Below are 18,296 nucleotides of genomic sequence, written 5' to 3'. Positions count from 1 at the left end.
GATCATCGCAAGGTATATCAGAACAGTACTTGCATCTTCTGAAGAATGGCTCTTTTTGTTGATGTGGAGCTGGGTAATGGATCTATCATCTCGCCAGAGCCAGAAAAATACTTTGAATGGTTTGGTTCACACTGCTGAGACAAAAAAATTAATAAATAAAATTAAGAGATGCATTAAATTCAAAATGGAGGATAAAAACTAAAGAAATCTTCATTATAAATTAATTTATCATTCATTAGATGTTGTCTATGTAGGGATCTCATTAGGTTTTGACAGAAACTATGAAGTAAATTATTATTATTATTTTTTAAAGACTCTAAGAGAAGTCCATTGTACTGACATGAATTAACGATATTTGGTGGAGCCATGGGAACAAATCCATGGGATGCTTTGATTTTGACGGCCTTACCCAAGAGACCAAGCAAAAACACAAGCTTGTGTTGAACTGCCAGTATTCAGAGGAAGCTCCCTTTTTTCCCTTTTTTCTGTCTTGGTTCTCAAAATGTTGATATAAATATTTGCTTTATTTTTTATTTTTTTGCTTGTGCATATAGTATATTTTATGTGTTTGTGTGTTAATATAAATAATGTCAAAAGTACCAATTTGGTTGAATGTGTTACATATTCATGTTTGTTGCGGTATTAAAATTGATACTAAGAATCACATAAAAAACATGCCTTTTAAATGCTGATGTGTGGCAATTTGAGATTCTTTGAAGCTAAGAGATCAGTAAATACACTCACATTGAGCAAAACATATTATTTAAATATTCACTGACTGTGTGTGTGTGTGTGTGTGTGTGTGTGTGTGTATGTGTGTATGTTCATTACGACCTGTCTTGACCACCTGAATAGTTTGACAAACACTTTGAAGGCTTTGTTTTAGTACTAGCCATGCTTAACCGGGCAGCTCTGAGAAGAATAAAGAGACGAAGCAGCTTATTGAATCCCACCAACATACACCTTCAACAGTCCTAATGAAGCTCTATCAACAGAACAATCCTTGACTGAGCAAGAACAGAGCAGGTACTTGTGGCTGCCGTCTTTAGAGACACAGGATCATTGAACTGCGATTAACTGACACAAAACAATCATTCCAGTCCAAACTGATTGGATTTCATAAAAGTGTAGGTTTACCAAACGGCCTCTGAACAGGTTCATGATATATAGGCTATTAGTTCTATTTTAGGAGCAAGCAGCCAGATAAGCACAAGGTCCATCGTGTCATTAGAGCGAAATGAGGAAATCCAGAGGGATGTGTTTCATATGAAGTGCACAGAGGCCTGAAGAAGAGGTTTCTCTATATACTCGTACATAATGCCTTGTTTTATAGAGGAAATTGTTGTGGTCTAGTGGATAAATATATGGGATGATAACAAACAGGTTGTAGGTTTGAACCACATAGTGCATGTGATTGTGATGTCATCAACAATTCAACAAATACAAATGAAAAACAAAGAAGACAGACTGACCCGCTATACATTTTGCTTATCTTTGCGCATGCTCTTTCCATCTATGCTCTTGTGTTTAAAATTAAATGAAGACAAAAGTATTATAAAATCTCACAAAATTAAGAAAAAGTCTTTATTTGTATTCCTGTTGCTCAAACAGTACAGTATGGCATTAGCAATGCCAAGGTCATGGGTTCAATTCCCAGGAAATGCATGAACAGAAAAAAGTAACCTTGAACTTAAACCTTGAGAACTGCTTTGAATAAAAGTATCTGCCAAATGCATAAATGTACTTTTATTTGCAAACAATGCAGCATTTCCACCCCATGTCAAGACGACAAAATCATTTCTTATGGGAAAATTGGTGCTAAATAGAAATGAAAGCCACGGTGGGTCTTTTAGTAAATGCAATAAACTATTTGCGGTTTAGAGCAAAACACTCTGGTGAACTTTTGTCTGGGAGTTTGTCAAACAGCTCTGGGAAGTTAAGAGCAGCAAATCATTTTGACATTTCACAATGCCCAAGCAAAATTTGAGACGCTTTGTGCTAATTTTATTCAAATAACATGAATTTTTGATGTGAGAATTTATTTGGTTCACATGTTTTCATAGTATTTTATTTTGTCTTATTACTGAATAAATATTTATCCATATTAAGCAAGTGTATGTGAATTTTATGTCCAAAATTCACTAGTTGGCACTATACCAAGTCTTTCATCACAATATAGGTCTCTTTTCACAATTACGTTATTTTTGCTAGAAATAAGGTTACAATTCCAAAATTGTCAAAAACAATAGCAATGCATGAGTATCGAATTTAATTCTTTTGCATCTCATGGTGCTTGAATGGTTTAAAATCACTTGAAACATTAAACTGGCAAAAATGCATGAACAGTATAATCTTTTGTGATAACACAACACTGTAACCTCACTCAAACATAACCGCAACAGAAACAATAATAAAACATTTATACAGTTTGTCAAGTTTCTACCGGTTTATCATGTTTACCAGTATATGACCCATAAGTCAAAAAAAAAAAGCATGGGAGGAAACCACAGCCAGACAGAAAGCGCCAACTCCATCAAAGCTTTTCCCACAAGCTGTTTGAAACTAGCAGGTTTAGCAGGACTACACATAAATCAGTGCTGCTTCACTATAAATGGCCTGATCAATAGCTAGTGAGAAGGTTCACTTTGTGAAGGCAGGCAAAGGTAATGCATGTGAAGATCTGAGAAAACAGAGTCTATGAGAACCCAAGAGACTCTCTGTGGTGTGTCCACCCACAGAGACAAGTATTCATAGGAAATCTTGTTTTAATGTGGGCCGCTAATGTTTAAAAACAATCCTTTTATAAAGTCAGAGCGAGCAAGCTGCTGTCTCATCCATAGATTGTGTTCCATCCATGACCACCGTCAGTCGAACTGTCTCCTACAAACACACATACACACACACACACACACACATACACAAACTCCCCCCAACTTACCCTTCGCCCACTGTAACAAAGACTGGACATTTTTTAGGGGGATATCCAGACACACTAGTGTGCAGAAACACACCCACACTCACTAACGATAAGTCCACTGAAAATAAACACACCCAGCGAGCGTGAGCGGTACAGCGCACATACACACGCTCGACAAAAACATGGAGGATAGGGGAGGAAGAACATATGAATTTCAATATCTTCATATGCATTTTACAAACCTTTGGAAAACAGATGAAAGAGACAGCAACAATGTAGCAGTGTTTCTTTCCCAGAAAAGCTCTCCCAAGAAGCAGTTCTCTCATGTACTTTGCTGGGCTTCAAAGAAGAACAAGGGAAAAAGAAAGATGCTAAGACAAGAAATCAGGGCCTTTCGCATCATCAAAACTTTTTCATAGTACCAGAACTAATTGTGGAACTACCCGCTTTTGGGGGATTTTAGTACCTAACTGCCTTTTTTTTTAGAACCAAATTAGCTCCTACTCCGCAGCAGGGTCTAACCAGCACAGCTGGCACTATCCATGAAGCAAGTAGACATTGATTGGCCAAACGTGTACAAAAATGCCCTCACTCGCCATGATTTAAAACTCTGTGTAAACATACTGTAAACACTGGGTCAACTTATTTCCCAAATATGGTGAACAGCGATAAATATACTGAAGCGCAGGCACTTGTAGCAAATGTAGCACTGTGAGTTGTTGTTGGAGATTCTTAGTCCTTCTTTCATTCTTTCAAATTATTTTTCGGTGCAAATGCAACCCTTTAAAAGCCCTTATTTATGTCAGAAAGTTAACGGAGAGAAAGAAGGCACAATTCGATGGGTCTAAAGTTTGATGTCATTAACACTTTTTTCTTTTTTGAAGATAATAATACATTTATTCAACAAAGATGCATTAAATTGATCAAAGTGACAGAATAATTACATTTAAAATAAATGCTGTTCTTTTGAACTTTCTATTAATCAAAGAATTCTGTAAAAAAAAAATGTGTGTATCACAGTTTCCACAAAAGTATTAAGAAATTTTTGTTTTCAATATCGATAATAAAGCTTCTTGAGCACCAAATCAGCATATTAGAATTATTTTAGAATGATCATTACACTGAAGTCTGGAATAATGGCTGATGAAAATTTAGTTCTCTCATCACTTCTATATTTTAAATTGTAGTAATATTTCACCATGTTATTGTTTTTAATGTATTTTCTGATTAAAAAAAATAGACATTTGAATACATCTGAAAAAAAAAATCGTGTAACCATGGAAATGATTAAAAATATAAATTAAATTGAAAATAAAAATATTGATTGCACGTGATTACTTGTCATTCACTTGATAAATGATGTATCATGCAAATAATCTGTTCACCATCTATAATCAGTAGAGACTTTATAATACAGACTCACCATACATTATTATCTGGCACAATGTCAGAGCTCTAATGACCTCTACAGTTATAAAAGGTGTGTTCATTGCGTATAACCTCCAAGTTAAAAGTGAAAGATATTCAAGCAGAATCCAGTAAGGAGGAATGCAGGTCACATACCCTTGACATAAACACTTAAATAGCATCTATTTATTCCTTTACACTAAATGATTTTTTGTAAATACTAGAAAGTTATTTCTATCAACTACTTAAAGTCATTTATAAAAGGAAATGAGTCAGTTTTGACTCAAGATTCATTCACCCTTTACATTTTCATAAGCTCAATCCTAAATAAGGAGCTGTAAGCACTGGCACGCTTCGTGGACACCCTTACAACGGCTCATCTTTACTAGTAAACAAACAAATATGTACCGTTAGTCATGTGACCTGTACTCATTAGCCATTAGGCAGATCACTGTTACACAAGCACCTGGAGGCCCACAGTGTGGGTAGTGGAAGTGCAGTTACAGATCAGGACAAAGATCAGTCAGGGAGAGATCTGCGTACCGGAATTTGCATTTGACCATAATGCCCTTGAGCAAAAGCACTGAATTCCACTGTAGATTTCCCTAAGAGGACTGTCCAAACAAGTTTACTGTACAGTAGTTATGATGAGTAAAAATGCGGCCACATTAGACCAGGTCTCATTCACTTCTATTCACCCTATATGAATGCAGCAGTGTGGGAATTTAAGCATAAGAAGCTTGGATAACATTAAAGTACATAAAAAAAAAAAAAACTTATATAAAACAGACCTTGGCTTCTAATTGGTCAGTAACTTTACCTTGTACCTTGTTCATTCACTAGCCATGAGATCCATCTACTATGAATTATGTGAGCATTAATGTTTGGAGACGCTAAAGCATACCACACCAGCACCCATACTTTTTTATTTTTCTTTACCATCATGGAAAGTCTGAATATTGACAACATCAACGTCACAAAGATGATGCCTTTGGGGAGTCTTGAGTCTAACATGGCACAGGCTTGCTTAATTGAGAGCTTCATTTCAGTTTGTTGTTTCTGTACACCAAAGCAAAACCAAGGCCAACAAACAAATAAGAAAGAAACTCCAGCTTGGTCTCCTTACAATGCATGTCACCTACACAAAGAACATGAGGGAGAACATTTGTCTATTCTATGAATGCCAGAAGAAATATTTTCTTATTTTAGTCATAAAAGTCATAAATGGTGTATGTCTTCTGTAAGTACCTGTCAGAACAACGCTCCAGCCATCTAAAACAGAGCACTGACTTGAAGAGTATCCATAAAAGATAACCACCCTGGAATCCACCTCTTTGTTTTGGTGGAGGAAAACCAGATTAGGTGACAATGAGTTTGTGAGGGCCAAGAAGCTCTTGAAATTACAGTGTTCTGTGGCTTGCTGTTAGGATAAGAGATGAACAAAGAAAGGATAAAGTTATGTCCATAAACACTGTAGCTCTCCCCAAAGTAGAGGAGGCTGTAAAAACACATCTGCCTGGCTGAGCTTTGATCCGCCACGTCATTACAAGGCTGCTATCTTTCCCATTCTTCCAGCACATATCCAGAGGCACAGATGTGGCAACATCAAAATACAAAACGCTTTTGTGGATTAGAAATGAAGATTGTTTTTCAAAAGTCATTGGATTTCAAACAATATTTGACACTATGGATAGTAATTGTACAGATACCTTTTTTTTTTTTTAAATGGTCCACAGAAACAGGTTTGGAGTGACATTAAGGTAAGTAAACAAAAGGTACTTTTTTTTAATGAAAAGTTAAGAAGAATCATTAAAATCCATATTATTCCAATAACTTACTTAGACTGTAGTGTAAATTACAACTCAAAAGTTCAAAACTCTCAAACACTAGTGTACATTATGATTTGTGACCAAACACAGACCCAATCTCCAGTAAAGACAATCTAATAGACACCTTCTCGAAGAGTTTCAGGAAGTGCATTAAACAGGGGAAAAGGAAGAGAGGTCTGCCGTCTCAGTGATGACGTGATTTTGTGCTGACCCATCGCTTCTTTGCTATGCAACAGTGAAGGATCCTTCCCATTCGAACCACTTCAGACCACACCACAGGATGTGAATCACCCAAGGAACCACTAATCTGGTTCTGACAGTGATACAAGTCACCTTCCAGTTCATGAAACAGCCCTACCAGGGTCTGAACTGGTGACTTTGCACATAATACCTGCCATATATCATTTTCACACGCTCTCTTGCAGCCAGAAAACACACATTATAAGGGAGTGTAACCGTGTGACCTTTGGATAGGTGTTATGCGCAGCTGATATAAACTATGTTTTGCAAACTGAGCTTTAAATCAAATGGAAGGACCACAGACAAATTCCCAAACTGCCTCAAAACATGTGGCGTCATTCAGACTCTCACTGTCAAGCGCTGCGGTGAGAGAAACTCACCATAAACATATGACAACACTGGAAGAACAAATTCACCGAGCCATTATCATTTTCAAATTGAAATTCTGCATCGTATGTGACTCATACAGCTGAGCCGCATTTCTTATTAAGATTCATAACTTTCCTGGCTAACTTTAAGCAAAAAGAAAAAAGAAAGAAAGAAACTGTAGGAAAAGGATCCCAGTGACAAATTAGAGCGGAGCAACTGAAATAATTGTTTTGTCATGAGAGAAACTCATTCTCCTGATGCACTCTCTTCTCCAAACTGCCAAACAGCGAGAGCACCACCGCAAGCTCCTGCTAACCCTTCATCGCAGTATATACAAGCACAGAGAACCACATCCTGATGAGGGGAATGCAAAAACAAGGGCCCTGCTTCACTGAACTGGAAAAGCGGTTACACAATGTGAACTTTTCACTGTCGAACTGGATAACTTCACTCAAATTATTACAATTCTTGCTTTCATTGAAAGCCAAAGCAACGCAAGAAAAAAGGGCTGAAAGAAAACGTCTCAAAGAAAAACAATGGCAAATGATTCAACTCGAAAAAGTACCGACATTAATGGCAGGACAGATGGGAGACTGTCTTCATCTTTGATGTCCACCCAAGGTGGGCGGCTCTATGCGCATTTCCCAGGATTCTGTTGTTAGATAGAGTAGTATCACCTGAGAGAGACTCACAGTAAAGAAGTGGGCATGAAAAGATTTGAAGAAGATTTGAGTGGGGTGGAGACACAACAGATAAGTACTCTGGACACACAGCAGGAAGTCTGATCAAGGATGCTTTCACTTGGACATTCATGGCTCCAGAGATCCTACCACTGAGTATCCTGTTGAACCAAATCACAGTCTTCAGACCCACACACAACTGTTGCCATAAAAGTGGGTGAGTAAGAGGGCATGTGTGTGAGCCAAGTAAAACTGTGGTCTTGTTTCCGAAAGCAAAATACATAGTGTACCAGTGATGCAACTCATGATTTCAGAATAAGTATCCTGCATTCAATTTCCTACAGTAGCATCAAGATGAATAACAAACAAAACGACTTTTTTAAACATCGAATCGTCAAGGCACAACCTGAATGAAAGAAAGTAATTCATATAGGTTTTAAATGACATGAGGTTTAGTAAATGAAGACTTTTTTAGTAAATGAAGTATTTTTGTGTGAGCTATCTATTTAGAGATAATCAGATGCATTTCTTAGGGAAAACATACAAAAGACACATTCATTGCTCAAATTGGAGTTCTCTTCACTTGACAGCATTTTAAAAACATGTAAACATGTGATATTTGCAGCACTCATGCTTTAAAATCTATTTCATATATTTACAGAATTTCACATCATTGGCTTTTTCTATAAATGGTTCAGAAATCGTATATTTTCTAAATAATATGCACACTCTTGGACCAGTTTCTATACAACATGTGTATAGGCATATAGTAATATTATCTTAAAGAAATCAAAAATGAACTAATTTCAGTGATGTAATTCTTAAAAAACATATAATTACAATAATGTGTATTGTTACTGCCTACAGTATGAATCTTATCTTGTTTTTCATAAACAATGTTGAATGAAGTGCTATGGTATTTAGGATCAAATACAATCATATGTGCAATTTATAAATAAGGCCCCAGAGCTCAACATCTTAGGCCAAAGGCATTTAGTGGTCCACCCCAGAGAGCATTACAGAGTAAAAAGAATCTTACCAATAAGCCTCTTCCAACTACTCTTTTGCTGCCCCATAATAAGCGAGAGGGGAGAACCAAACGCATAGGAATTAACTACATTAGTCCAGAACCCACTTCATGGTGTTTGCAGAGAATGGGCTCAAGACTAAGAAACAGCATACATTAAAGACACATGTACTTAATTTTCTTAAATTTATATAATAGCTGAACAATACAGACTGTCCACAGAATAAAATCAGTTTGCCCATTTAAAGAGCTTCTGTACAGAAAGACATTTGTTGTAGCCAACACTTTATAAAGAGGATCATCGGACAGTAGTTTAACTAAATCTATTTAAGTAGAGTGTAGCTTGACGAGCTAGTTTCAAAGTAGCTTCTCTAACACTGATTATAAACATTATTTTATCAAATAAGCAGCTCTTACCACATCCAGGTTCAGATTTCCACTGGGAATAGCAGAATTCTCTGGAGGACTGGCACACACTACAGCACGCTGAGGAAACACACGCAACTCTGTGAAGGTAAACACAAAAATAAAAATGGAGTTAACTAAAGTGATGTGGAAGCCATTTAGCACAATATTATATACAAAAAAAATTTCTCTTGGAAACAAAGGGTGAAATGGGATGGGAGCTGAAAATATGCATGATATTCATATAAAATTCTTACAGACATCTGAAGTAAAAAATGGGAATGAAACCACTAAGACGAGAAAAGCATCAACAGCTTCAAATGTACTCAATGCCCTCTTCATGGGAAATGTTGAAAAAACTTAGTTGTTTTTAAGAAAATGGCTAAGCTGCCATAAAGCTGAATGTAAACTTCACGTCCCCAATGCCCCTCAGTCAATAAAGTTTCAAATATGTAACTCGATATAAGTAAAACAAACCACATTGTTTGATGTATTCCGGTTTAGTTCCTTCAAACTTGGCCAAATTTAGCTTGAAAAATGAAGGCCAAGCAAACTGTTGGTCAGTTACTTTTCCTTCTTTTTGTTTTCCTAGATCACTTTAAATAATCTATACCGGACCGCCATATTCCTACTTAGTTTCTATTTTTGGAGGCATGTTAAACAGAAATCATGTAGAATGATGACTGTAATTCCCTTCAGAGTCTGACATGCTATATCGCTAAAGAAACAGTGAAAATTTAGTCTGAACTTGTTTACTTTGATAAGCAAACCACATTTTCCCTGTGAGCTGCTGTCAAGCCAGGCTCGGGTGGATTTGGCTGTAGTCTCAAATATTTGTTGAGCTCTGCCTCTATTAGAATGGAGTGCACTCTTCTCTAACTGTCTAGCCAGATATAATGGGTGGTTTCTTCAAAGAACCTTCTCTCTCTACGTTTGACTTGAAACTACAAGTTCTGAGTTGCCAACTAAGTGAACATATTTCAGTCAACTTTTTCCAAAATAAAATGATCCAGACAGTGACCTCCGACTGAGCCTGACAGCTGTACGAACTAACAACAACACAGGTGCTTCTGATACAATCATCTGTTTCATGAGTCAACTTAATGTGGAAAGAAATACTCAAACCAGTCTTCTTTAGTCAATGAGAAGAGGAAATAAACTACCTCTGTATTGCTGCCTGATAATGCATCTCAGGTTGAAGTGTCGTTTCATGAAGTGCACCGTCAAGCATACATTCCCACCTGAAAAAGAAAACACATTTTATGGAGCAAATCTGCTAACACTCAGAAAACCTTCACTTATGATATACAAACAGTGAAGGCTTGTCACGGTAAGTTAATGATAAAACAATCGCTTTTAGAACTGCCTGTTTGTTTAAACAAATCCTCATTTACGCATGAGGAAACACTTTTCTCCAGAAAATTATTTTAATGCAAATCAGCACTGTATTAAATGATAGTCTGTGACACATCTCCTAAACATGGACGTTATTAATTATACATGGCCATGCAAAGGCCAGAACAAAGGCTGGTAATGTCTGCCAAATATGACACCACACAAAGGCGGTTTAGTGTCTGAAAAAATACCAAAGTGTTTAAGCAAATTAGAAAGAAGCCTCATAGTTCAGGCATGAACGTAAGCAGTGCCAGGGGCTTCTTGGCCTTTGAAGTCCACTGTAACAAGACTGACTGAATGCTGAAAGTATTTACCACCTCTAATGGTGAGAGAGTTTTGTGAATTTAAGCTCCAGTCCTTTGAGAAAAAACATATAATGTGCCACTTTGCCTGCATAACCTGTATTTTAGACTGCAAAAATCTCTAAATACTGGATGAGTGGCTGAAAATGTGCACCGGAGACTGTTATTTATTATTCCTACATGGCTCTCTGAAATACTCTATTGTGATTGGTCAATTCTAAGGTCAAATATTTTAGTGTACAACTGCTAGACTGTATTGTGGATGACGCTGTGCTAGTTTCGTGCCTCTTGTGCATTAATCAATCTCATTTTTCCCCACAAATTACATCAATATTTATTAAGTGGGATAATGTACAGTCAGCAGGTAATTATCACAAAATAAACCCCTTCAATGTGATATAAGACCTGATCATTCTGTTAGAGTTTTTGCAATGATAAGTTGACATGAGAATAAATGAAGATTTATTGTAAAAAAAAATTTGTTTGCACAATTTTGTTCACACAATAGAATAAGTGAATAAATAGGGTGTATGCAAAAGCCAATCAAACTGCTGAAATGCATAAACCAAGATTAGTTTGTGACTCATTCAGCATCGACATCCTTCAACAAGAAGTTTCAGAACTGAAAAAAGTAAACTGGATATTACCAACAAATATATTCAAGTTAAAGGAATAGTTCACCCTAAAACTGTCATCATTTACTCACCCTCATGTCGTTCCAAACCTGTGTGAGCTTTTTTGCTTATGTTGAACATAAAAGAAGATATTTTGAAGAATGCTGGTATTCAAACAGTTGACGGTCCCCATAAACTTCTGCATAGTATTTATTTTCTTATTATGGGAGTCAATGGGGACCAACTACTGTTTGGTTCTTCAAAATATCTTCTTTTCCATTTTGGGTACACTATTCTTTTAAAAATGAAAATATTTCAGAGTTCTGTCAGTTTAAAATTAGTCTGAAATCAGTGATCTGTGATCTGATCTGAAATTATTAAACACTATATTAGGCAATTTATAGTGTATTTAGTATAATGAATATATTAAAAATGTAATACATTTAAAATAATTATTTCCATTTATATATCACTCAGTCTGAGCCAATAGATGGGCATTAAATTATATTTAATACACTGATTAAAAAAAAAAATGCAATATTTTTGGTTTGTTTGTTTGTTTTTATGTTTATAAGCACTTTTTTCATTGACTATGGTTCGGATCAAGCAAATCAAATACAAATCAAGTGTCAAAACAGCCCAAGACACTGAAATCGCTTCTAATGTGCCATTTGTGTCATTATATGAAGCATTCAGTGATGTCAACATTATGCGTCCATTATAGATCAGTGGTTCATTCACTTTTGCAGTTGCCAGAGCATCCATACCAATTCACTGTTAACATGCTAAGAAAACAAGTTCATTCAACAAATTCAAGTTCAGAAAAATCCAGCCTAGATCTGTTTGTCATTGTCCAAGGAATGCAAGATCCACTAGACGCGAAGGCAGAGCACTGTTGCTTAATCTGGGAGGAATTTGTCGGCAAGAAAGGGGGCCTGGTGAACACGCTAGATATCTGCTGGTGCAGCTGTAAACAAGAAAACAGGCATGGGAATCCATCAGCTCTCACTCTGTGCCCTGAACAGACCCCTCAACCCCCCTTACTGTCTGTGAGAGACTGCCCTAGGCTGCTACAGGACTGTTAAATACATACAAAATGAATTGGACTACTATCTAATGAACCCAAGTACTTGGGCGTGTCAGTTCAGATCATAGCCTCACCCTTCCAGAACATTTTTCAGTCTTCAGACTGCGTGTTAGATGTGTCAAATTAGCAGAAAAGCATTAGAGAAGACAGGTTTATCAGCTGATGTCATTGCAGGCCCTGCAAACAGCTAGCTAGGTCCTCAGATGGAGCTTCTGCAAGTAATGATGTGCAATTACAGTGTCAGCCAGCCACAAAACTGTCATCAACGCCCTCTGTATGTGATTGATGGATCTACCTCCTACTTTCTTTTACTTCACAGGTAGTGCTTAAAAGCAGCTCCACTTTAGTTGTTTTATTTTCAATACCTTTTTTCCATTGGCCATCGAAACTTACTGTGCTGTAGAAACAATGGTACAAGCAGTAACAGTAAAGAAGGTAGATTAGGACAGCATCAACCTTCTTGCACTCACTTGTTTTGATACAGCTTCCACTTAAGGCTCAAATGTTGATAGAAACAACAAACAGAGCATTTCAATTCTAATAAACCCCAAACTCAAGTCACTGTATCCAAGATACAAAATAATTATAATAAATGTTATTTAATCCCACCTATGAGAATAATAGGCTTCAGTAAGCAGCTTGTGTGAAACCCCAGTGAGCCTGCCAAACAGGCTCCTAATGTTGATATTCATGTCAAGGTTCCAGGTGACTGGTGCTCATTTTTGCTTAAGGGAAGTGATACAAGACTAGTGGGAACTGCAACACCTAGCTTCACAGAACTGTTCATCTATGCAATGCAGGTTAATATCAGTCAGATGCTCCCTTAGGTGTTCCTCCCCATCACAAAGAATCAACCGAGGAGGATTTCGATATCAGATTTATATGCTTTTGAGATGACTTGGACCTTAAAGTGCTCAAAGGAGAAAGGCAACACCGGCAGAGAGATCAAGATGGCACATGGAACCCTATCAACCTCAATGAGGTGGGGAAATAAAGCGTGCATGGACAGTATCAGCATCTTATCTTTCCTGCCCCTAATCATTTGAGAATGCAACAATTCTCCCCAAAAGCTTGGGAATGTTATGGGAAAATAAAAATCGGTCATGAGACCCTCTGCTTTGCATCAAAACCCTAGGGCATGTTCTTCCCCTTTTTAACTTTAGTGTGGATGGATTGAACAAACAAAAAAAATGATAATCTGCATATTTTGGGAGATAAAGAAATGGGCATCTTTACTGTGTAATTCAAAACTTTCAGTCTAGTCTGTTTCATGCATGTCCATCCCAACTTAGATTGACCCATCCTCCCTCCTCCTTACTGGAAAAAAAAAAGTTTAATAGCATTTGTTTCCTTTATTCCTTCACTTCAAAGAGACAATTCCCAAGAGAAGACCAACAGAGGAGTCTGGCTCTAGAGTAGAACCACAGAAAGGCTTGTTTTGAGAAATCAGCTGTTTGCTGAAAAAAAATATATAAAGCTCTTGCAGCTTCAATTCTTCTTGCCCAGGCCAGCGAGCTAAATGTAAATCTTAGTGTCTTTTAGCAGTTTAAGCACATCTAAAACACCCCTTCTTAAGATAAAGAAAATACTGGGGTTATCTTGATAAAGACTGATGTTTACAGAAATGCTGTTTTTGATTCAATACCCAGATTTTATGTTTTTCGACACTGTATCAGTATTACTTATCATTTAAAAGTAAACAAATGTGCCCATAAAATAAAACACTTAAATTTGTCATTTCAGGTTGAAAAGGTTTATGGCCAGTAAACAGAACTGCACTGTACTGTACAGAACTATTTAAATGCCTTGCAAACACAATATTTGGATTTCTGGTGTATTCTAAATTGTTGCTGCAAATAATATTTTGTTTGTTTGTTTGTTTGTTTCAATAGAAAAAAAAAAGAGTAAGGATTAAAAATTAAAAAGATAAAAAATGTAATGAAATACAGAAATATTATTCTACAAGAACTGTAGCACTAACAAAATCAGAACATGGCCACCAGACCCACCAGAGGTTGCAAGTGGCATGTGTTCCAGAAAAGACGATTGAGATGCCCTCTGAGAAAAAGCGTTCCAACGCTCAATCCACATGGCAACACAACATCACAACATTCATGTTTCCACAGGTTTTGCTGACTCTAAGCCAAGGCAGATATATATACAGTACATCAGTACACACATGCAGTTGCCCCCCCCAGAGCTTTTACCACTTCCTGGGAAAACAATAGAGAGAACAAAAAGTCAACAAACCAGAAGAATGTAAAGAGGAATGTGAAATAAAATGAAAGAGTGGGGTGAGTGATCCCTTGTCTCCAACTAGAGGCATTCTTTCCACTGATTCAGAGTTCAAAGAAGAACACGAGCTATAAAAACCTCATCAGCTCTAAACAAATGGAGAGCACAGACAGCTCAACATGCGAAAGAATAATAATCATCTCTCAGCACCACAGTCTAGATCTCGGCGAGCCAAAGAGGTTGTACAATCTAAACACATCAAGCAGAAAAAAACAGACATTAGATACGATTTCTGGTGGTAAAACCGGGTACGATCCATGACATCTGAGCATATAGCTTCTGTGTGCTATGAGCGATCCTGAAATTATCTCACAGAGGTAAAACTCGGGGACAGCAGGTGGAGAGCGGGTGTCTAGGTGACGGAGTTGGAATTTGTAGAAATATTTTCTCTCGGCCCTCACTTTGATGTAAATGATCACCCTCTAAGATCTTGTCCTCCACTCTTACTGGGTCAGGGTGGGGCTCCCGGGCGATTGTGTGTATGTGTGTGAGCGTTTCACAGGGGTCGCCACATGGAAGGGCCGTGCGGGGTTTTCCTGGAAGCACATCACACCCGTCTGCGTAACTGTAGCCTGTGCAGAGCGGGCGGTGTGTCTTATCACTCTGTTCAACATCCACCTGAAACAATATTTGCACATGAGTGTTCAATTTAACATTTGGGTGACCCCTCCAGCATGGTTATGAAATGCTGCAATGTGATCCAACAGGAGGATGCAACACATGATCAAAAAGAGAACTGTAAAGATAAGTAAATGGACTAAAGTGCCTTTAGAAACCTTCTTTTATAGTCTTACTAAACACAAAAAGATCAAAACCTAGACCAAACTGTGGCATTTATCAACTTAAATCCCATGACACAGCAAAAAGATCGAGACTGTGATCAGTCGCACTGAAATTAAAGATCCCACCTTTTTTCCTCACAGATGTCTCCTTTAATAAGAGGTCCTAATGCAATACTTTGCTAAATGGCTACACCTGCACTATAAACGTATATTACATCAGCATGGCTATGAAAATGGTTTCATTCACAGAATTCTTGAATAAAACTTTAAAATGGCTGAATCCGAAATCACATCCTTCTATACCTATATAGAAAAACAGTATATGAACAGAGTAGTATGTCCGAAATCACAGTATTCATAAAACAGTAGTCAAAAAGTCCCCAGATTACCTACTATTTATATTATAAAGTACACATTCAGTGGATACTTTACTATCCCACGAGGCCACAGGAGAGGTTTTGTGAAAATGGGTTTCATTTTTGAAATGGGTTTCAAAGCGCAAGTTTTTGAAGACGACACTGTATTCGTTTCAGTGTAAACACCCAATATGGGGAATCTTTGAAAACAGTGACGTCATGCATGTGCGTAGTATGTGTTAGGTATGTAGACATGTGCAGAACATGTCGATTTTAAAGGCAAGTGCGAAACAAACATACACAACAATGGTGGAGTATATGATCCTGTTGATGCTGCTCAAGAGTTTGCTAACTCTTCTTCAGCACAATGTTGATTAACTTCACCAGTTCAACAACCAACAGTGGAGATGCATCATATACATTGTATAATCATTTCCCTGCAGGTACTGTTTACTAACAAGGTGACAGCACCAACTACTGGTCTGGCATACGTAATACAGCATTTTTGGCCGTTTTCACGGATATGTATAGATGCGAATTTATACTTTGAAAACGTTGTCGTGTATACGTGAATCTTTTTGAAAACACGAGGGAAAAACTTTTCAGTTTTTGACTACACCGTTGTCGTGCAATCGCAGCCTAAGATTTTCAGCATATTTCTAATTTTCTGATTTGGTTTTATGAAACAGATCTTTTCATTATCAATGTTGAAAACTTAATATTTTTTTGTGGAAATCATGATTTTATTTTTCAAAATCATTTATTTGCATTTACTTAAAATTTAAATATTTTGTTACATTATAAATGTCTTTACCATCACATTATCTCAATTTAATCCATCTTTAATGGATAAAATATTATAAACAAACAGTTTACGAACACAAAACCTTTGAACAGTAGTGTATACATGAAGAACTGTGTGTGTAACTAAAGGAAAAACAGGTAAAAAGGTATGATTCAAAAGTTGCAACTGCAATTTCTGTTATGAGCAATAAGATGCCAGTAGTACTAGAAGCACCAACTATTATGTTACCCAGAAAAGTGGGCCAAAAATCTAAATCAATAATGAAGGTACACCAGTCAATGCATCAGGAAATTTAGCTTCTGTAACTGAATTTGACAAAAGGTCAAAATAAATTAGAAGCACTGTGAAAAAAATAATGTACAACAATTACAGACATTCCCATCCGGACTTCTCGGAAGACCACTGAAAAAAAAAAAAGAAAAAAAAATAATTCTCTATAATATTTAGGAAGGGTTGTGTCAGGGAAGAAAAAATATATTCGCTTAAATTCATACTGCAAGTCTGTGAAAGATTACATTTCCTGACCTCATAGGAAAAAGTAGTCCTGTCCGAATCAGATGAACAGCAATTAGACTAAATTATAGTTGAATAACCCTTTTTATAAGTACAATCTGAAGACAATCACAGTGTATATACAGTTTTGGTACAAAACAATCAATGAATGATATACAGGTATGGTACAGAAAATATAGCATTCAGGAGGCTTAAGGATGCCCCAGGAGCAAACAGGGAAGTGTGGTGTGAATGAGGTCAAGGAAACACATTCCTCCTGTTTGGTTCCAACAGATTAACGATGTGGGGAAGGCTTCTGAAAACCTGACTTATGTGCTGTTCTGCAGCTCTGAGGGTCTTGAACCAGAGCTAGGCCTGTCATTGAATCCAGACCTCCACATCTCCCTCTCCTACTAAATCCATCCAACTTGTGTGATTATGAATCTGTGTGCATTAAAACTGACACACCTGCACAGCACACTGGTGCCTGCAAGGTCTTAATGATGAAATATAAAATGTCATTTAAAGAGTAAGAACAATCAAGCATCCTCTGCCAGAGAAATATGCTTTTAATTATTATATAATACCAGTAAAAAAAAAATATATGATGGATTCAGTGGAGAAAAGCACCATTAACCCTAAGCACATGACCTGCCATTTGATCTGTTCTTGGGCCTTGAAATGAAATGTTGAGAGGAAAAGGCAGGGTTATCCTCTAAAACGATTTAGTAATTCCTGAAGTGAAGTTTGGTCAGGCGGCATGTATAGCCTGGGTTCACAGAGGCTGTGTCTGTATTTGTGTGTGAGTCTGCCTAACCAGATTGCGGTTGAGAAACAGTCCCATGAATCCCATACTGATCAAGCTCTCCTTCCCCAATCCCTAATTACATACAGAGCCCTGTTGTGGGACAGCAGCAGAGGAACACCGCTGACCCCGGACGAAAGACAGGGGTGTATGTGGTGAGATCGAATCATACTGAATGTATAAACATCTGTTTCGGGCCAAAGACGGGTGTGTTAAAGCTGTGTAGATCTGCGTACTCGAGAGCTTGAGTGTGAAAGCCCGGGAGAAAGGTCTGTGGAAAGAGTCCGGCTGTCCAGGGGCTTTTCTGTACAGCGAGACACAGGCTTATGAGATGGATTTGCACAGCAACTGCAACACGACAAAGCATCAAGGGCTAATTCTAGAACAAGGAGACAGACAGCCTGACAGACAGACAGGCAGTCAAAAGAAGCCAAGGAATTCAACAGCTCCTGCTCCCAGGTCTCCATTTCCCATGCTGGTAATCCTGCC

At 37.4% G+C, this 18,296-nt stretch overlaps 1 protein-coding gene across 5 annotated transcripts in view; it reads right to left on the bottom strand.

The window, feature by feature from the left end:
* Positions 1-18,296, bottom strand: part of slx4ip (SLX4 interacting protein) — a 40,602-nt gene that overhangs the window by 1,477 nt on the left and 20,829 nt on the right. For 4 of the 5 annotated variants that reach the window (XM_052572918.1, XM_052572921.1, XM_052572920.1 and 1 more), the window contains 3 exons: positions 10,038-10,115; positions 8,887-8,975; positions 34-134 (listed from right to left, as the gene is read on the bottom strand). In XM_052572918.1, coding sequence (XP_052428878.1) covers positions 34-134; positions 8,887-8,975; positions 10,038-10,115 — 268 coding nt within the window. The remainder of the gene's footprint in view (positions 1-33; positions 135-8,886; positions 8,976-10,037; positions 10,116-18,296) is intronic. The other variant, XM_052572919.1, reaches the window with a different exon arrangement.

This window comes from Carassius gibelio, chromosome B13 (assembly GCF_023724105.1).
Source record: "Carassius gibelio isolate Cgi1373 ecotype wild population from Czech Republic chromosome B13, carGib1.2-hapl.c, whole genome shotgun sequence".
NCBI lineage: Eukaryota > Metazoa > Chordata > Actinopteri > Cypriniformes > Cyprinidae > Carassius > Carassius gibelio.
This window is presented reverse-complemented; position numbering and strand designations above follow the sequence as displayed.